At 38.8% G+C, this 21,475-nt stretch overlaps 2 protein-coding genes across 2 annotated transcripts in view; one reads left to right on the forward strand and one right to left on the reverse strand.

Annotated features, from left to right (window-relative positions):
- The window catches only part of LOC106867325 (carnitine O-palmitoyltransferase 2, mitochondrial), a 35,404-nt gene extending 25,607 nt beyond the window's left edge, over positions 1 to 9,797 (forward strand). Inside the window, exons 10-15 of the mRNA XM_014912164.3 lie at positions 668 to 788; positions 4,124 to 4,323; positions 8,157 to 8,326; positions 8,534 to 8,765; positions 9,009 to 9,200; positions 9,431 to 9,797. Coding sequence (XP_014767650.1) covers positions 668 to 788; positions 4,124 to 4,323; positions 8,157 to 8,326; positions 8,534 to 8,765; positions 9,009 to 9,200; positions 9,431 to 9,570 — 1,055 coding nt within the window. The 3' untranslated portion in view covers positions 9,571 to 9,797. The remainder of the gene's footprint in view (positions 1 to 667; positions 789 to 4,123; positions 4,324 to 8,156; positions 8,327 to 8,533; positions 8,766 to 9,008; positions 9,201 to 9,430) is intronic.
- On the reverse strand, positions 9,771 to 18,634 carry LOC106867324 (uncharacterized). Its single transcript, XM_014912163.3, has 4 exons — positions 18,424 to 18,634; positions 15,615 to 15,839; positions 11,661 to 12,055; positions 9,771 to 11,060 (listed from the first exon to the last, which is right to left on the reverse strand). The coding sequence occupies exons 1-4, from the start codon at positions 18,461 to 18,463 to the stop codon at positions 10,650 to 10,652; spliced, it is 1,071 nt and encodes a 356-aa protein (XP_014767649.1). The 5' UTR covers positions 18,464 to 18,634; the 3' UTR covers positions 9,771 to 10,649.
- Positions 18,635 to 21,475: the final 2,841 nt, after the last annotated feature.

Raw genomic sequence — 21,475 nt, forward strand, 5'->3', positions numbered from 1 at the left:
CAGGGGCACTGGCAACGATCTCACTCGAAAATCCTTACACATCATCATCATCATCGTTTAACGTCCGCTTTCCATGCTAGCATGGGTTGGACGATTTGACTGAGGACTGGTGAAACCGGATGGCAACACCAGGCTCCAGTCTGATTTGGCAGAGTTTCTACAGCTGGATGCCCTTCCTAACGCCAACCACTCAGAGAGTGTAGTGGGTGCTTTTACGTGTCACACACACATATATATATATATATATATATACGTGCAGGCATGGGTTTGTGGTTAAGTGTGCTTCCCCACTGTATGGTACCTATGGTCCCTTGGATGTCTTCTTCTATAGACCCATGTGAGACAAAATGTTGTGAGTGGATCTGGCAGATGAAAACTAAAGAAATGCTGCTTATCATGTGTGTGTGTGTGTTTACATGTCCTTTGTGTATTTCAATCTACAAACAGTGATGTCATTATTTCTCCTGCTTTTGGTCTTTTAAAATATGGGAAATGAGACATCTTTTACCTGGAAGACAAGCACTGGTCAGTTTTAGGAAAGGTATTGGTTGTGAAGCAATGCCTCCCTAATGGTCATCTAACCCATGCTAGCATAGGAAAGCAGCCATAAAACCAAGTTGAATGTATTTTGTGTGTCTTGTCTTTTATTTCTTTGTTTCTATTTCAGGGAATGAAGAAATCCTCAGAGAAGTCGATGGGGCTTTGTTTGCTTTATCATTGGACCATCATTCACCATCAACACCAGATGAAATAATGGAAACCTATCTCCATGGAGATGGCTCTAACAGGTAGGTAAGCATTCGCAGGTTTTGTCTGTGTCTCCTCTTGGTGTTTGCTTAAGATGGTGGAAATCTGACCAGGGTGGGGGTCAACAGTTTTGTTTGTCTGAATCTGAAGATTAAAAAATGTACAAACGGTGATTCTTCTAAAATATAGACAACAATAAAAGGGGTTACATGTCTGGAAACATTCAGTGAAAGGATTTTTGTGGCATTTGAAGGAAAGAGAAGTCAAGAGCTAAACATGTGGGAAGGATTTAGTGAAACCAATTGATGCTGGTTCTTATTGGTTTCAGGTCACATGCTTATTCTATCATTCTCTTTTGTTGAACCACTAGGCTACAAGGACATAAATAAACCAACTCCAGTTGTTGAGCAGTGGGTGGTGAGGCAAACACACACACACATCATCATCATCATCATCATTTAACATCTGTTAATGTTTGTAATACATTTAGTTGAGTACAAACTTATTATTCTTTCGAAAGAATAGTATTGTCAGTAACTTCGAAGTTTTGGTCAGCTAAGTCATCATTGGACAGCCTGATAATGGCTTTGCTGGCCAAAACATCGAAGGCACTGTCAATACTATTCTTTTTAAAGAATTATACACACATATATATCTTGGTTGTTCACCGATCTCTGATAAAGATGTATGTATATCTAAATACATTAAAAGTGAAATTCAATCTTGCTTGCTTGCAATGTTACACAGCCAAACTGGCGCATAATGGGAAAATACTTTGAAAGTAAAGTGCCCCTGAAATGTGAATACAAACGGAATAAAACAAGTTTCACATAAATTGGGCCAGTAGTTGAGATATTCGGGGTTTTGGAGTATAAATGCCCAAAATGATGCATAATGGGAAATACTCTGAAGGTAACTTAACCCCGAATGGAAAGAAACTCTAACCTCTCCATTAGACACATGATGGGCAAAATAATTTTAAGTGAAAATGATTTTAAAAATATGGTAAATATTTTCTAAAAGACCTGTTCGTAACCTTGGAGTGAAATAGTTTCTTTCAAGTACATTCAACATATCACCACCAAAGATTTGGCTGCTATTTTTAGCATGCCCTGCTACCACATAACAGCTATTTGTGATAAAAGACCCCAAATACCTGTTACGTGGTAGCAAGGTGTGCAAGAAATAGTAGCCAAATCTTTCCTTTTCTGGGGAAAGGAGCCGTTTACATGTGATTTCAATGTCATATTTGTTGAAAGCATGCAAAATAACAGAGAGAAAAAAAAACCCACGAAACAAAACTCCATTGCTGGGAAACTCAGACTTGCCCTAGTATATATATATATCATGATCGTTACCAGCATTGCCTTACTGGCACTTGTGCCAGTGACATATAAAAAAACATTTGAGCGAGGTCGTTACCAGTACCACTGGGCTGGCTCCTGTGCAGGTGGCACGTAAAAAACACCACTTGAGTGTGGTCATTGCCAGTACTGCCTCACTGGCCCTTGTGCTGGTGGCACATAAAAGTACCCACTACACTCAGAGTAGTTGGCGTTAGGAAGGGCATCCAACTGTAGAGACTTTGCCAGATCAGATTGGAGTCTGGTGCAGCCATCTGGTTCACCAGTCCTCGGTGAAATTGTCCAACCCAAGCATGGAAAGTGGACGTTAAACGATGATGATATATATATATGATGCATGTGTACGAACAGCCATGCTACATGGCAGTGAAACATGGGCCATGACTGCTGAAGACATGCGTAGGCTCGCAAGGAATGATGCCAGTATGTTCCGATGGATGTGTAATGTCAGTGTTCATACTCGACAGAGTGTAAGTACCTTGAGAGAAAAGTTGGACCTAAGAAGCATCAGTTGTGGCGTGCAAGAGAGACGATTACGCTGGTATGGTTATGTGGCGAGAATGGCTGAGGATAGTTGTGTGATAAAGTGCCACACCCTAGCGGTTGAGGGAGCCCGTGGAAGAGGCAGGCCTAGGAAGACCTGGGATGAGGTGGTGAAGCACGACCTTCGAACATTAGGCCTCACTGAGGCAATGACTAGTGACTGAGACCTTTGGAAATATGCTGTGCGTGAAATGGCCCGGCAAGCCAAGTGAGACCATAACCTGTGGCCTTTACCAAGGGTGTAGCCAGCCCACTTATGTGTACCTTCCTTCTTTGGACACTAAACTTTGCTTGTGAAGACCTGCTGAGGAAAGTGAAATCGAACCAAATTTGACGACTGGCACCCATGCCAACCTTCCTTCATTGGACACTAAACTCCACTTGCGAAGACCTGTTGAGGCAAGTGAAATTGAAATCGAACTAAATTTGTAGACTGGCACCCATATCAACCTTCCTTCATTGGACACTAAACTCTACTTGTGAAGACCTGTTGGGGCAAGTGAAATCGAAATTGAACCAATTCGATGGCTGGCACCCATGCCAGTGGGATCATTGCCAGAGCAGCTGTCTGACTTCTGTGTTGGTGGCACGTAAAAAGCACCATTTGAGTGTGATTGTTACCAGCGTCGCCTTACTGGTACGTGAACAAATCATTCGAGTGAGGCTGTTGCCAGTGCCGCTGGACTGACTCCTGTGCAGGTGACATGTAAAAAACACCATTTGAGCGTGGCCGTTGCCAGTACTGCCTGACTAGTCCTCGTGCTCGTGGCATGTAAAAGCACCCACTACACTCTTGGAGTGGTTGGCATTAGGAAGGGCGTCCAGCAGTAGAAACTCTGCCAGATCAGATTCGAGCCTGGTGTAGCCATCTGGTTCGCCAGTCCTCAGTCAAATCGTCCAACCCATGCTAGCATGGAAAGCGGACGTTAAATGATGATGATGATGAAATGGTGTCTTTTATGTGCCACCTGCACAAGAGCAAGTCCAGGGGCACTGGCAACGATCTCGCTCGAAAATCCTACGAAGGCCACTCAGGCGGTACTGGCAACGGCCACGCTCAAAATGGTGCATCTTATGTGCCACCCGCACAAGAGCCAGTCCAGGGGCACTGGCAACGATCTCACTTGGCTTGCCGGGTCTTCTCACGCACAGCACATTTCCAAAGGTCTCGGTCAGTAGTCATCGCCATATATATATATATATATCTATATATGATGGCCATGCACATTTTCTGCATTTTTGTGTGTACCAAATTCTTTCACAAGCCACTTGCCTGCTCAGGGTTATAAAAGAAGACTAACTGGTGGTGCTGTGCAGTGGGATTGAACTCCAAATTCCATAGTTGCAAAGCAAGTTTTTTTTTAATCACATAGCCATGCCTAAATGAAGCCCTTAATTACATCAACTCAATCATGTTTCATTTCTTCTTCTAATCCAATGATATTGTTGTTTTTATGTTGTAATCGCAGGTGGTTTGATAAATCGCTCAACCCAATCGTGTCCAGTGATGGTAAAGCATGTGTCACGTTTGAACACTCTTGGGGTGATGGTGTGGCTGTCCTGCGTTACGTCAATGATGTAATTAAAGATACCATTGACCGACCGGTTGTTGGGCCTGATACCTTGCCATCATCAGCAACAGATTCTTCAAAGCTTGTTAAACACTTAGGTAAGAAAGTTAACTATCTGTGTCTTTATCACATTACTGGATTATTACCCATTATATGACAACATGCAACTTTGGAAGTCTACTTTCACCACCATGGTTACCCATGTCAGAAAATGCAGCATACAATCATTATAATTTCACTTTTATCAATTTTCTTGGTGCTTATACAGTATGATGAAATGGATTCTAATTTTGAAAAGAAAATTATTTATTACCTTAAATTAAAATTAAAACAAATATTTAAAATGTTAAAAGAAAACTCGAAAACAAAATTATTCTCCATATTGATTTTGTATTATAGAAATTCACACCCCTTCTCTCTCTCTTTCTTTCTGTCTGTCTCTCTAGGACATGCGAAGGCTTAAAAGAAATGAATCTAGTATGCTCCGCTGGACGTGCAATGTCAGTATGCATGTACGACCGAGTGTAAGCATCTTGAGAGGAAAGTTAAGCATAAGAGGCATTAGATGTGGTGTGCAAGAGAGACGACTGTGTTGATATGGTTATGGATGAGGACAGCTGTGTAAAGAAGTGCTGGTCTCTGACTGTGGAGGGAACTTGTGGAAGAGGTAGACCCAGGAAGACATGGGACAAGGTGGTGAAGCATGATCTTTGAATATCGGGCCTCAATGAGGTGATGACAAGTGACCGAGACATTTGCTGTGCTTGAGAAGACTCTTCAAGCCAAGTGAAATTGTAATTGTGGCAGTGACATGTAAAAGGCATCCATTCTGGTGACACAAAAGGAGTGTCACCAGAATGGAATGGCATTCAGCTGTAGGAACCAAGCCAAAATCAGACTGGAACCTGGTGCAGCCCTCTGGCTTACCAGTTCCTGACAAACTCTCTCTAATTCATGCCAACATGAAAAGAAGATGCTAGATGATGGTGATGATGAGGATGATGATATATGTGTGTGTACACACTCCTTCTCCTTTTCCTCTGTCTATAATTCTTTGTGTATAGCATTCATTTACTCATTGCCTGTCACCAAGCCTAGAATGTGTACTCGTCTTGCACCTCATATGTTTACTCATTATATGAACTGTTCTTTATGTGCCCATTAAGTCATGCTCCATCTGTTCTGTCTCTGTTCACAGCATCACAACTTGAGTTTCTTAGAATTAATTCTGATTGATAACCAAACACTGAGTTTGGGACAAGTGAAGTTGATGTTGCTGTTTTGGTGTAAATGTGTTTTACATTTTTATGAATTGAGAGAGCCGGTGGGTGGGAGGGAGATGATAGAGTAAAATCTCTGAAGATTTTCTGAAGTGTTGCTGATGAATCTGGGTTCTTGTAGTTGTTTGGATATGTTATTGGAATGGATGGGTTTCACAAGTTTTGGTGCAGCTTTTCTGGTGCCAATTTGCTGTTGATTTATGTGATCAGAAGACATCTTAATTTTCCCCTTGTTCCCCTTCTCCCTCCCTCTCTGTTTGTGTCAGTGTATTTCGCTTTATGCATTTGAGGAGAAGCAAGATTTTTATGTCAATTATATTCAATTCATAAATTATAATGCTTCTATCTCTCTATCTCTTTCTCTGTCTGTCTATCTATATATTTATATAGCTATCCCTCTCTCGTTAAGCATTTGAGGAGAAGGAAAAGTGTTTATGTCAATCATATTCAATTAATAAATTCTAATGTCTCTCTCTCTCACTACATCTATCTGTATATTAGTGTGTGCAAGTGTGTTTGCCACCAGCACTGAAGATTACCATCACCAAAACAGGCTGAATATCCAGTAAGCCATGTCAAATCACCAGTGCCAAACCAGCTGTGCCCAATTGTCTCATTCTAGGATCAGAAGTGTGTTCCCTTCCATGTGGAAGTTTTAATATTCAGTGTTGATATTTTAAAAACTTTCTGCTTGAGTAGTTTCTGGGTGTGGTATGTAAGAACACCTGTTATACTTCTCAGTTTTAAAATACAGAATATAAAAAAAACCGAGTGGGATTAATGTTAGTTGCAAGGAATGCCATGGGTGTGTGACATAACTGGATAAACCAGTATCATAGGTTGGAGAGAGATAAATGAATGGAGAATATTTTAAATAAAACAATATTCAATAGGTTAATTAAGAAAGGAAATTGCTAAAATATTGGTGAGAAATAGTTTGGTAGATCTTCTCAAATCTCGTTTTTGTTATTAAATAAGTTTGAAGGGTTTCATGGATCCTGGGTTGTGAGTAACTTTTGTAATTTTAAATGAAAACAATAAGGGAAAATATGAGACAGAGTTCTTGCCAAGACTGGACTATCTTTGTATAACTTGTATGGTGGCCTTGAACAAGGGTTGCTCATGTATTTCCCTGACAACTACCAGGATGAGGTGAACTCTACATGATCTGTTAGAAATAAAGGCTGACTTCTCATAGAGTGCATTTCCACCATCATCAAGATCCCTTCGCTGATGCCGCCCCGCCAGTCATTGGGTGCCACCCTGGATGCTTTCATAGTCTGCCGTGAACATTGATCTCTCTTCTCTGTCAGGTGAAGCAGGTTCGCAGTGTTGTGACCTGTTCAGTCCTTGATGTTGTGAAACCAGGATTTTCTCTTTTACCGTCCCTCAACTGTGCCCCCAAAGAGTGGTTTTGGACTGGGAGTTGTGGTGGGATACATGGCTGTACCAGACAAGCTATCATCTTTTCACCTGTGTAAAGGGTGGTTCCTGAGCCTTTTGAAGACCCAGTGAAATGCGATAAATAGATAATGACATTTTACTAAAGAAAACAGACAGGACTAATTGCATGATGTACACCTAGATACACTGTACATGTCATAAACCTTGAATGAATGGTTAAGACAGGAATGCTGTTGATCATGTCTAAAGTTTTGTTACTTGACAAGAAGACATTCTTCGGTGGTGGTCAGTTGTCTGTTTTCTACAAACGAAAAGAAAAGTGTTTGTGTGACCATTTGATGGGGTTTTCTTATATAAAGCCAGATATTTCCAACTGAACCCCTTCCCTGTGCACTGCATCAACATGGTAAGTGTCAGCCCTGTATATGCAGTTAGGGTTTGCCTTCCTATCATCAACCAGTTTACAACTTTGCTTTGAATACATTTTGTCCTGCTTCCAACATTGGAGATGTTCTCTTTCAGGACTGAAACCAAAAAAGAACCCCTAAACAGGTTGCCTTGGCAACAGAGTCCATGTCTTCCCCCTGTAGATTGAGTTGAGGCACGGGCATGGCTGTGGGGTTAAGAGGCTTGCTTCCCAACCATGTAGTCTCAGGTTCAGTTTTGAGCAAATGTCTTCTATTATAACCCTGGGGTCTGTAAAGCTTTGCGAATGGATTTGGGAACTGGAAACTGAAAGAAGCCCACATGTGTGTCTTTGTCTTGACATCTCATGATGGTTCTAAATGAACCTCCTTTCACAATAAACTCCATCTGATCTCTGTAAGCAAAGAAAAGTAAACATTAAATCCATGATGATGACAATGATTACTGCTTTCCTAATTGGTATGGAATCCTTGTCTCGTCAATAAATCAAAACACTCCCCCCACCCCCACCAAAACAGTTAATGAATAATGGTGTTATTCTTTTACTTTTTTTCAGTCATTAGACTGTGGCCATGCTGGGGCATCACCTTGTAGAAGTTTAGTCAAATGAATCAACCTCAGAACTTATCTATTTTTTTAAGCCTGGTACTTATTCTATCAGTCTCTTTTGCCAAACTGCTAAGTTTTGGGGCATAAACTCATCAACACTGTTTGTCAAGGGGGTGGGGATCAAACACAAGTACAAAGACACACACAACAGGCTTCTTTCAATTTTTGTCTACCAAATCCACTCACAAGGCTTTTTCTGTTCCTTTGCTTAGATTTCCAATTGGATGCCAAACTCAAAGCCAGCATTACAAATGCCAAAGAACAGTTCCAAGAGGCCAGTGGACGTTTACAGAAGAATTACATTGATTATAAAAAGTTTAACAAAAGTTTCATAAAATCAAAGAATTTGAGCCCTGATTCAGTGATGCAGTTGGTGATTCAGGTGAGACTATTTTGTTTCAAAGTTTTACTGATGGAAAATAAAAATATTTAATAATAATAATAATAATAATAATCCTTTCTACTAACGGCACAAAGCCTAATCAGCTTCTCAACCATGCACTCATTCGTTCACACATGTTCTTCTCATTCAATACATTGTCTTTATTCCTAACTTTTTTTTGTATTGTTATATTTTCATCTCTTCAAGATGGCTTTCTACAAAATGACGTACGGTGAATTTGCTGCGTCTTATGAATCGTGCAGCACCGCAGCTTTTAAACATGGACGGACAGAGACGATTCGGCCAAACACCTTAGCCACTAAGAAAGCTTGTGAAATGATCTTTGGACCTAAATCGACTGCAACTGTTGCAGAAATGCAAGCAGTTCTGGGTGAATGTAGTAAAGTCCATATGAACCTCACAAAATCTGCAGCAATGGGTAAGGATGCCCTGTTTTGGTTTTCTATTGTTTTTGGAAGATTCAATGACTGAAACTGTCTTTTAGTCCTCTGTGTGTGTGTGTGTGTGCATGCATGTATGTATGTCTCCCTTATGACACCACTTGTGCAGCTGTGACAAAGTACGTCCTGTGTTGAACCGTACCACCTGTGCCAGCATCAAAGACAGACGTTCAATGATGATGGAGAGACTGTGTCATACGTTTTCACTTGTTTTGTTGCAGGGAAAGGATTTGACAGACATTTATTTGGAATGAGGACTCTGGCTGAAAAGGCAAGCAGTCAAATGCCAGCTCTATTCACGGACCCAAATTATAAACATATCAACCACATCATCCTTTCGACGTCCACACTATCCAGCCCCATGATACAGTTTGGTGGTTTTGGTCCAGTGGTGCCTAATGGCTTTGGAATTGGTAGGTAATCTCCTGCTTTTTCTTCTCACTAATAGTATTGATGCTGTCTGTCATTTATTTGAGAAGTGCAGCAGTGTTTGTGTGTGGTTAAGAAGTTCATTTCCCAACCACTTGGTTTCAGGTTCTGTCTCCCTGCATGGCACCTTGGACAAGTGTCTTAGGATGATATATTCTTTGAGACAGATATAATGTTTCATTTGATACCATTTTCCTTTTTTGTCTTTGTAAAGGTTACCAAATTGGAGACGAGGCAACTGGTTATGTTGTCACTTCTTATAATCCACACAGAAACGGAAGTGATTTCGTCGTAGCGTTAGAAGAAAGCCTTAATGCAATATATGGTATACTGGAAGGAAAGAAACCTCATTAATGTTGTCTTAATTAAGGAAGAACTATTCAATTACAGTCTCGATACAGCTGTCGTTTTTTACAAGGAAAAAAAAAAAACAATCATTAAAAATGCCAGTAATTCCATCAGGGATGCCAATCATTGTGCAGGATAATCCAATGAATTACTATCAACGAAGAGATTATCTTCAATTTATTTCCAAAGATGAAACAATAACAAAATTAATAAAAGATTTTATTTTTGCCAGATTTTGTCTGTAATGTATTTTTATTAATGTAATAATCCTTTCTACTATGGCCACAAGGCCTGAAATTTTAAGGGAAAAGGTTAGTCAATTACATCAACCCCAGTGCGTAACTGGTACTTAATTTATCAGCCCCAAAAGGATGTAAGGCAAAGTTGACATCCATGGAATTTGAACTCAGAATCTAGTGGCAGACGAAATACTGCCAAGCATTTCGCCGGCGTGCTAACAACTCTGCCAGCTTGTTGCCTTAATAATAATAATAGTAGTAGTTTCGAATTTTGGCACAAAGCCAGCAATTTTAGGGGAGGACTCTGTTGATTAGAATGATCCCAGGCTTCAAGTGCTACTTATTTCGTTGAAGCTGTTGGCATTTAAACTCAGAACGTAAATCTCTGGATGACATGTCACAAACCATTTTGACTGCCATTCAAATGAATCTGTCAGTTCCCTGACAGATACTGGGGTTGATCTAATCAACTGGCTCCCTCCCACCAAAATTTCAAGCCTTGTGCCTATAGTAGAAAGGATTATTATTGTTATGATATTCATACTGTGTTTGTAAGGTTACAAAATGATTTCCATGAATCATCCCTCCTGTTGTTCTTCACTTTATTCATTTAAACTCTTTTATTAACTCAGTCATCCCTAAGTGATGTAGTATTAGCAAGCAACACTCTTCTCTTGATATTCTTCTTCTTTAGTGATTGAATCATAAACATTACACTGAACGTAGCAATATTAAATACCTATATCTAAAACAGAGAATTAACAATTTCAGCATATCTCTGTCTCATTAATCATTATCCATAAAGACATATGACTGATAAATTAACAGTACCAAAGTGCTCTGTCTTCAAATGTGCTTTAGAATTAAATTGGAATTTTTACCATTTTTGTTCGGAGGAGGAATATTATGAATGATCACCATAATTTGCCACAAGGCATGAGCAATCAATGGGAATGTGTCTTCTATTAGAGAGAAACAGTTCTCTATGGAATTGGTCAAATCGGTGATGAAGTTCTGTGATGGCATCAAGTTATGTTCACTGATCAGCTCAGCAAGACATTCAGCAAGACAACAAAGAATAAAATAATTGTTTTCAAAGAAGACTGGATCCTCAAGGTTTCTCATATTCAAAGAAAGTTTTTTAATGTAGTTGAAGAATTTGCTGGCATAGTTATATAAAGTGGTTAGAAGTAGTTCTTTGCTTTCATGGCAATGCATAAATTCACTCAACAACTTGATGTAGTCTCTCTTTTTAAGCTACAAAACAAAAATTAAAAGAAAAAAAAAACATACAGTTGGTAAATAACACATAAACATTTAATGAATATGACATAGATATTTATTTAATAAGTAATATGTCTTATATCTGTGGCTTAGTGGTTAGGGTGTTGGACTCATGATCATAAGATTGTGGTTTCGATTCCTGGACCGGGCAATGCATTGTGTTCTTGAGCAAAACAGAATAACTCTGCCAATTCCCTGCCCTTCTCGAGCCATGCCTGGCTCATAAGGGCTGGTTTCATTGGTGTATAGGTTTCCCACCTGGATGGGACACTGGTCTGTCGCAGGTGAGCTGCTAGATGCAGGAGGAAAGAGTGAGAGAAAGTTGTGGCAAACGAGTTCAGCAGAGGTTCGCCATTACCTTCTGCCACAGCTGCATGGAGCTTAGGTGTTTCATTCATAAATACATACATCATTCGGTCTGGGATTCGAACCCGCAATCCCTCGACTGCGAGTCTGCTGCTCTAACCATTAGGCCATGTGCCTCCACTCCCTCAGATATAAATAATAAAAGTAACAAAGTAATACTGAAAATATTACAGGAAGAAAAACAAAATCAAAAGATATTCAAAGTACCTGAGTAATTTTGTCATTTAATATCACTTTTTTGATGACTGCATTCTGGAAGTCAGCAGTGAAAGTTTTAAAACTGTTTCTAAGATTTGAATTGTGAGGGGCCAAATCGCAAATTTTCATTGAAGCTTTTAAAGTGGAACCAACACAAGGTAATGTGATTTTATGTATATCTGTTAAGAGGAAACTATAAATGATCTTCGTACTATCAATCACTGTGTGTTCAATAACTTTGGTGATCTTGTGTTGGTCTTGGAGAAGATGTGAAACACTTCTTAAATTAAATGAACTCTGCAGGAAACAGGTATGGTTCGTCAGCATACGATCTAATGAATCTAGCTGATTAGTCAGACGTTTTCCAGAAGGTGGAGGTGTTAAAATATTACTAGATTCTGCATCTGAAAGAGAAAAAAGAAATGAATGTGTGAATACATATGGCATTTGTGAATCAGTGCATGTGGATGCACACACTGCAATGTGCATGGTTGTCATTCCTATGCAGACGTTATTTATGGTGCGGGTGTATGTATGTGTCGTCACTCACAAATGTATGAATGCATTTGTATGTATGCTATCTGTATGTGCGTGTACAGATGTGTGGTATGAATAATACCATAGATATCATCATCACCATCATCCTTACTTAACACTCAGTTTCCATGGTTTTGACAGGATCGAACAGGAAGGAGGACTGCATCATGCTCCATTGTCTGCTTTGGTATGATTTCCTAACACCAACCACTTTACACAGTACAGTGGGTGCTGGTTTCATATCACCAGCCCTAGTGGTGATACCTCATAGTTTGCAAGGCATCCACCACTGCCCCCATATCATTATTGTTTCCACATATCAACAAATAACACATCACTTTGTTATCTCCAGTGAAAGTGCATGGCTCAGTGGTTAGAACATCAGGCTTACAATTGTGACGTTTGATTCCCAGACCAGGCTGTGTGTTGTGTTCTTGAGCAAAACACTTTATTTCATGTTGGTCTAATTCATTCAGTTGTAGAAATGAGTTGTGACATCGTTGGTGCCAAGTTGTATCAGCCTTTGCCATTCGTTTGGACAAAATCAGTGATGTGGAAAGAGGAGACTGGTACGCATGGACACCTACTGGTCTTCCACAAACAACCTTGCCTGGACTTGTGCCTTAGAAGGGAACTTTCTAAGTGCAATCCCATGGTCATTCACGACCATTCATCTTCTTCATTATATATTCTTACTCTTTTACTTGTTTCAGTCATTTGACTGCGTCCATGCTGGAGCACTGCCTTTAGTCAAACAAATCAACCCCCAGGACTTATTCTTTGTAAGCCTAGTACTTATTCTATCAGTCTCTTTTGCCAAACCATTAAGTTACGGGGATGTAAACACACCAGCATCGGTTGTCAAGCAATGTTGAGGGGGGGGGGGGGGGTCAAACACACACATACATATATATATATACATACATGATGAGCTTCTTTCAGTTTCTGTCTACCAAATCCACTCACAAGGCTTTGGTCGGCCCAAGGCTATAGTAAAAGACACTTGCCCAATGTGCCACAGCAGTGGGACTGAACCCGTAACCATGTGGTTGGTAAGCAAGCCATTCCTGCACCTATATATAACATCCTCAGATTATTTTATTGCAAGTCTTTCTTGGTCTCCTTCTTCTCCAAGTTTCATTTAATTTGGTTGCCCAGAACCTTGTTGTGCAGCTCCCATCCTCCAGACACTCAACAATTGCCTCTCTTGCACAATGGATCTTATCCTTCCAGTACCCACTTTCTCTCTCTCTCTCTCTCTCCATTTGCATCATGTCATTCTTGTACACTAAACATCCAGCAGAGTTTCTTTCTTAGTCTTTATAAACTCCTCTGCATTTAAGGTTTCTGTCTCAGTACTCCATAGCATTGCAGTTTGTATACAAGCATCATTCAATATTGTCAACAGTAAGGGTCAAAGCTTCCAATATGTTCTTAATTATGGCTCGTACATGTTCAGAGTATCCACCCAACCCCACTACTACTCAAGAGCTCACCTGGACAGTAGAAGCCAAATATCTTAGCAAAAAGCTAAATTATAAACTCTTAGCCTGGTTGTCTATTGTTTCTACCAATGCACACACATAAAACATGATTATATTCCAGTTTAATGTTTTAATTAAAGATTTTTCCTGTTTCTGTATAATTTTTTGCACTTTACAATAAACTTCCTTGATCCATAATCAATAGATTTGATTCCCATATTTTTCCTTTTATGGTAGTCAAATTTATGAGACTTTACCACCAAACATTTTTTTCATCATTGGTCTTCTGTGTCAGCAGTCACATGGACAATTCGTCATTTTCCAGTTAAATTTATGTATGCTTTACTGCCTGAAGTTTCCTGTTAGGCGTCCACATCAGTAATCATGAGGTAATTTTTTTGATGTGTGTTGTTTGTGTGTTAATCTTATCCTTGTGTTGCACAATTAGTATTGCATCCATGATTGATTATTTATTCTTGTGAGGAATTTCATATGGTATGTAAGTGTTGTCTATTAGTATTTTTCTATCCAAATTTGGTGTGTGGTATTGTGTTTCACAATTGCTTCTTGTTGTAAATGCACAGTGAGTCTACAAGTGAGTGTTGTACTAGAGTAAAGAGGGTTAAAAAAAGCCCCCCCCCCACTTCAATCGTGAATGACCATGGGATTGTACCTAGAAAGTTTCCCTCCAAGGCACAAGTCCAGGAAAGGTTGTTTTATGGAAGACCAGCAGTCGCCCATGAATACCAGCCTCCCCTCTCCATGCCACTGATATTATCCAAGGGAATGGGCAAAGGCCAATACAACCTGGCACCAGTGACATTGCAACTCATTTCTACAGCTGAGTGAACTGCAGCAACATGAAATGAAGTGTCTTGCTCAAGAACGCTTCACACAGCTCAGTCCAGGAATTGAACTAATTACCTCATGATTGTGAACCGGACACTCTAACCACTGAGCCAAGAGCATGCGTGGGCTAAGATTACGCGCCCTCCATTGTCAGTTAAAGTTTAGACAGTGTCACGTGACAATTTGCTGGGACTACTTGCTGGAGCCTAGCAGCGGGAAGTTTAGACAGTGTCATGTGACAACTTGCTGGGGCAGCCTGCTGGAGCCTAGCAGCAGGTATAAAAAAGGGGAATTTGACATGACAATCAGTCCGACGCTGACACTCGTTGATGCTGCATCGAAGAGGCCAGGGAACAGAAGAAAGAAGACATGCACCCAACACCAGAGCTGAAGACACCTCCGAAAGGGGGTGGCCCCGCTACGTCAAAACGGTAGAGGAGTAGGGGCCGAAACCGGACGTGGTTCCTCCTGATGATGTCTTGAGCTAACTGGATCCTATAAAGGAGCTGTTGTGGTAGCAGACCACGAAACATGGTTGAAATTCCTCCATTCTTCCTAGGCCAATAAATAACAGCCTGAGTGGTTGGTGTTAGGAAGGGCATCCAGCTGTAAAAATCCTGCCAAAACAGTTACAGAAGTCTGGTGCAGGCTTCGGCCTGGCTGGCTCTTGTGAAACCGTCCCACCCATGCTAGCATGGAAGGTGGACGTTAAACGATGTTGATGATGATATATATATTTCGTTTATGGATCTGGTTTGCAAAATTCTTTATGTGAGTTCGTGTGTTGAAGCATATTCTGTTGTGTCTAGGAAGAGTCATTCTCTTTTAGTGCCTTATAATTTAACACACTCACTGGTAAAATTTCCACTAAAGAAGAAAATAAGTGGAAATTTTACTGGTGAACGTCTTAAATAAGGCACATAAAAAGAGAATGACTCCCCAGACACAACAGTGTATATATATATATATATATATATATATATATATATATATATTTATACGTTGTTTAAATTACACTGTATAATTATTAGCTGTTTTTGCTGCTAATAATTATACATTGAGGAAATAAAAAAAAATTTTTTAATGTTCTTACCCTGAAATATTAAATTACTGGATTCCAGCTGATTAATTAATTGCTGTTGGCAGCTGATTAATTGGTTTCGGTTAGTATTGTAAGAATCATCTGGCAAATCAGAAATCTGTTTTTGGTAGTCAGACATGAGGCCCTCAACATATTGGCGGGTTGGAATCTCCTTAGGTTTGTTTCTCAATATAGCGAAAGCAATGGCAAGTTTGATTTTAAGGATGTATTGTTGCTCTTGAAAGAATCAGGAAAAACAATTTTTGATAAATAATAATAATAATATAAAATAAATATATGGAAAGAGAGAGAAATTATGATAAACACAAATTTCTATCATTTGTTCCCTACATATGTTTCCCCATTGTGGTAATTTGCAACCTCTGCTCTGGATGTTTCAGGTGCAAATGGATGCTGAACCATAACAGATCATCAGAGGAAACTTCCCTGCATTATGTCACACAGAGCAAATGTGTTCTTTGGCATCATTTCTATGGCTGGAAACCCTTCTTAAAACCCACCGCTTTGCAAAGTGTATTGAGTGCTTCTTTTTGGAGGCACCAGCACTTTTGATGATTATGATCACCTCATAACTTGCAAGGCTATGGGGCCTAAAATTGACCCCATATCTGAGGAAAATTAGAAGTAAGAGAGAGAACGGACAAAGATTAATGAAGCGGAATTTAGAAGTAAAATTCTATTTTTTATCTTCCATTCACAAAGTCGTTGTTATTGTTTAATCACAATTATAATCAATGATGCTTCAAATGTGACCATCCCATCTTTTTTAATTTTTTCCCTACACTGAGTTTCTAGGACTGTTTTATCCTGTGTCCTTTCCAGTGAATCTTTGCAGTATATTTCCCCCCAGGAAATCATGTACAGAGAGACATTTAAAGAATCACCAGGAGTCGTTACTGAGTTGATTGACCAATTGAAAATAAAAATAAAGGAGCTTTCTCATTAAATGGGAATTTATAATAATAAAAATAATAATTCTTTCTACTATGGGCACAAAGCCTGAAATTTAGGGAGAGGGGACTAATCGACCCCAGTGTTTCACTGGTACTTAGTTTATCGAATCCGAAAGGATTAAAAGTAATGTCGACCTCCGCTGGAGTCGACTTTGAACGTAAAGACGGACGAAATAACATTCAGCATTTTATCCGGCATGCTAACGATTATGTCAGATCGCTGCCTTTATAATAATAATAATGATCCTTTCTACTATAGGTACAAGGTCTAAAATTTGGGGAGGGGGGTTAGTCGATTACATCGACCCCAGTGTGCATTTTTATCGGCCCCGAAGGTCAAAATGGACCTCGGCAAAATTTGAACTCATAACTCCGCCGAGATCGTAAGCAGGCATAAACTTTAAAGATTTTTCTCTCGTAATCAAAACATAAATTAAATTCCCGATGCAAAATAAGGAAAGATTAATAGACATAAATTCCAGTTGGAGCAACACAGAAACGACTGGGGAATATTTTCCCTCGCCAGACGACAGGACGTTGCTAGGCCTAACTGCAGTTTGGTGCCCCATCACAACTTTGTGCCCTCATAAAATTCGGAAAAATACATATATTTTAGTGAATTTTTTCAAAGGTACGCTTTCGATGGTGTAGATTACAATGATGTCAATATAATTTAGGAAAAAATATTTTTTGATGGGGATTTTCGGATCGTTATCTCCGCCCCGACTTTGTGTAACTTTAGCATTTTTCACTTCATGATTTCAGATTTATATGTTTGAAACCTCAACATTATGTAATCCAGATTCTAGAAAACATACCTCTGAAAAATGTCATTAAAAAATATGCATTTTAAAGAGAGAGGGCGAGAAATGTTTTGAAACGCCTTAAAAAGTAATCCTCGAAAACGAATCTATGTGTAATTTCATTTATAAATATGCATTTTTCAGAAAATCATGAAGAAACAAAGTCGGTGAGGCATCAATCTGTAGTTATACCTTTGATTAAATTTTTTTTTTTTATACATAACTAACGATCGTAAATCTGGGAGGTTCTTCTGTCGCATCATTTCCAAACTAATCATTTATAAAGGATTCTATAATTTCCTTTTTCAATACTTATTCTTCAATTAATTAATAACTGAAGACGATTCTTAATCCATTGGTAACCAAGAAGTTGGATGTTATCGATACTGAAATTAAAATTGATATAAAAAGACGTTGGAAAACCGATTTATAGCATCGACTCCATCTAAGAATATCTAAAGAAAGAATTTTATTCCGAAATATCATATCAGACTAAATGACTAAGTTACAACCAGGTATATATATATAGGTCCATTGTTTGTATTATTGTTGTCCCATTGAAAACTTTTTATTCTTGATATTTAAATGTATGAAATGAAATGAAAGTTCATTTGGTTTTTAATTCTCTTCAACAATGATGTTTTATCTTTCAAATTTCCCCTCCAAAAATCAATTCATAAATAAATACCAGTAATATAATAAACAACAGAAAGATTTCACACACACACACATGTATACACATGCCTGTGTATGTATGTGCATGTATATATATATATATATATATATATATATATATATATATATATATATATATATGCGTGTGTGTAAATGAATTGATGGAAAACAACATGAATTGGAAAGAAGAAATTAAAAAATCGAAAGTTTTTTTTGTGAGGGAAAAAGACAACAAATTTTCTGAGGATCATAAATCCTGAAGAAATTATGATGAGGAGGAAAAAAAAAACCCAAATGTCTTGCACTTTTCCTTCCCCCATGGGGCAGGGACAAATATTCCTAAACTTCTCCAAATATATTTAAACATACCTAATGTTTCAAGTGAAATTTCTGTTTCCATAATTTTCATAAAATATCCAGGGAGAAGATGAAGAAGATAAAGTATTCTACTGAATGGATGAGCAGAGGAAATGTCGACTTTGACAAAACATATTTGTCGATCAGAAACAAGCAACACCGTTCTGCTATCTTTCACGACTAGTGGTGAGGGCGGTGGTGGATCTCCGTCGGTTTCGACGATTAGGATTCATTTGTTCGATCAACCGAATTGCCTGCTCCTGAATGACACATAAGTGGCCGAATATAACTCAGACATGTGTATCCTTAACCTAATTCTCATGCAAATTCAACAACACAGTGACAAGGTTGCTCCTTTTGAATTACAAGCACCACCTGACCGGTTTCTATGTGGTTTCTGCATACCCAGATTCACTCGCAATGAATGGGTCAGCCTGAGGCTTTAGAGAACTATTTATTCGAGATGTTATGGGATCGAACCCTGAGCCCTCGAGGTTGTAAAGCAAACTTCTTAATCATTCAGTCGTACTGTATTTACGTTCCATAACTAAAAACGGCATTAAACAGTTGTTCTTCCCGAGGTATGAACCATGTTATTACTGATAACTGAAATCATTGAAACCGATCCGGCCATTCGCCAGAAGTATCACGTCGAGTGGTCTGAGAAACAGTTTTTTTTTTCTCTCCACTCTTAAGTATAACCATCTCGAGACATTCGAGTCATCAACAGTCTTTAAAAATCATGAAGTTATGCAATTTTTCATAAAAACTTGAGGCATAATGCATATTAGGGCATAACTACAGATTCCTGTTCTCCCCACCGACTTTGGATGATCATAACTTTCAGAAAAATGGATATTTTTTAATGAAATTTTCTACGAATATGTGTTATATCATGTAGATTCCGAATATACAAAACTCTGTGGGGTGAGGAAAGTGTTTTAGGAGGGGATGTGGAATTCATCTTAACTTTCAAGAAAATAGATATTTTTTAATGAAATTTTCTACAAATATACCTCGGACTATGTAGATTCCGAGAACATAGGAATTTTGGGGGAAAACAATTCGGGGTTACTTTTGAGGACCGTTCCCCACTCGGGGGTGTTTCGGAACAAGTCCATATTTGTTTCATTTTCTCCGTTTTGTGCGTTTGTGCATCCGTAAATTTCTAGTCCTCTCACACACACACACATACACACACACAAAGGAAAGACTTCCGCCCCCCCCCCCCCCCATTTTCTCACAAATTTATTTATAAAAAAATTTTTTTTGTCAAAAATCCACGTTTTCGGATACGGAGGTTCCGGAAAATTACCAGAAATTGGCATTGTGAAATTCCCCTCCCCTTTCCCCCCCAACTTCTTCAATTTTGACTTTTTTCCCCCAACACTAACCCTAAAACCTTAAAACCGTATCCGTAAGTACAGAACAGTTTTGAAATTTTTGTCCGTATTTTTCCGCATATTTCGAAAAAGAAATTCTGAGAAAAATTAAAAATGAAGGATATGGGGGTGGGGGTGGGGGTAATTTAGAAATGTCGATTTTTGCGAATTATTTTTGCAGATTTGTATTTCCCGTAGCCGAAAAAGAGGGGGGGGGGGTCGAAAACAACAGAAATTTTTTTTTAAAGGGTGGTTTTGGGGGTAGGGACGGGCGGAAGTCTTGCCCACAAATATGTAATTAAAAAAGTTCAAACGGGGAATTATTCCATTCAATGTCTTTCTGTTAGAAACGTTTAGGCCTTTAGCTGCTATTTTTAGCATAACGAGTTTTCTGGTGACAGCTTAATTGCCTGCGGCTTCAGTACAAATCTACGGATGTACAAAACGGAGAAAATGAAACAAATATGGACGACTTGTTCCGAAACACCACCGAGTGGGGAACGGTCCTCAAAAGTAACCCCGAATTGTTTTCCCCCCAAATTCCTATGTTCTCGGAATCTAAATAATCCAAGGTATATTTGTAGAAAATTTCATTAAAAAATATGTATTTTCTTGAAAGTTAAGACGAATTGAAGTGGACGCCGGTGAATTTTCCGAAATCCCACCTCCTAAAACACTTTCCCCACCCCCAAAGTTTTATATATTCAGAATCTACATGATATAACACATATTCGTAGAAAATTTCATTAAAAATATCCATTTTTCTGAAAGTTATGATCGTCCAAAGTCGGGTGGTGGTGGGCACGAATCTGTAGTTATGCCCAGATTAGATGTACCCCTATTTTTCAGCTCCTGGACGTTGGGTGTTATAGCGTCTGGCTCTTTCCTAATCTCAGTCTCAAGACATTAGCGAACCCTTACTTCTTAGAAGCTATTATCATCGCTGGTTCTTCGCTTCTCAATGAATATCATTGCAAAAGTTACTTTTGTGTTACTAAAAGATATTTTTGGAGTTTTAGAAGAAGCAGTTTTGAAATTAAGACTTAGCTAATTACAAATGATCGGAGAAGCCTCAGCATTCACTGCTTGTATAAGTTTCGACGTCTAACTTTTTTTTATTGTCTGGGGAGAGTCATTGTCTTTTGGTGCCTTATAATTTAACACACTCACCGGTAAAATTTCCACTCATTTACTTATCTATTTTTCTAAAATTTTCGTTGCGACTTGCAAGCTTTCCAATAGTTGTTGACTCAATAATAAAGGTCAAAAACTATTGAAAAGGTTGCAAGACGCAAAGAAAATTCTAGAAAAATAAGTAAATGAGTGGAAATTTTACCGGTGAGTGTTAAATTATAAGGCACTAAAAGAGAATGACTCTCCCCAGACACAACAGAATATGCTTCAACACACGAACCCACATAAAGAATCTTGTAAACGAAATCCAAAAAGGATTTTTTTTTTTTTTTTAATCACGTTGTTAAGAATTATGAGTTCAAATCCCGCCATCGTCTACTTCGCTTTTCATTCTTTCGGAATCGACAAAATGAAGTACCAGCCAAGTACAGGGGCTGATGTAACCGACTAACTTCTAACCTCTGAGATTGCTGGCCTCGTGCCAAATTTTGAAACCATAATTATGAATATTAATGAGCTTAATTATGAATATTAATGAGCTTTAAGAC

Source organism: Octopus bimaculoides, chromosome 3 (assembly GCF_046866305.1).
Source record: "Octopus bimaculoides isolate indiv1 chromosome 3, ASM4686630v1, whole genome shotgun sequence".
NCBI lineage: Eukaryota > Metazoa > Mollusca > Cephalopoda > Octopoda > Octopodidae > Octopus > Octopus bimaculoides.

Bases quoted from the DNA above. Each gene is read 5' to 3' on its own strand.
- LOC106867324 (XM_014912163.3), bottom strand. From the start codon at position 18,463: ATGAAAATTATGGAAACAGAAATTTCACTTGAAACATTAG. The intron at 15,840-18,423 runs GTATGTTTAAAT...GATTCTTTCAAG, and splicing joins AATTTCACTTGAAACATTAG to AGCAACAATACATCCTTAAA. The intron at 11,061-11,660 runs GTACTTTGAATA...TTTGTTTTGTAG, and splicing joins TAAATGACAAAATTACTCAG to CTTAAAAAGAGAGACTACAT.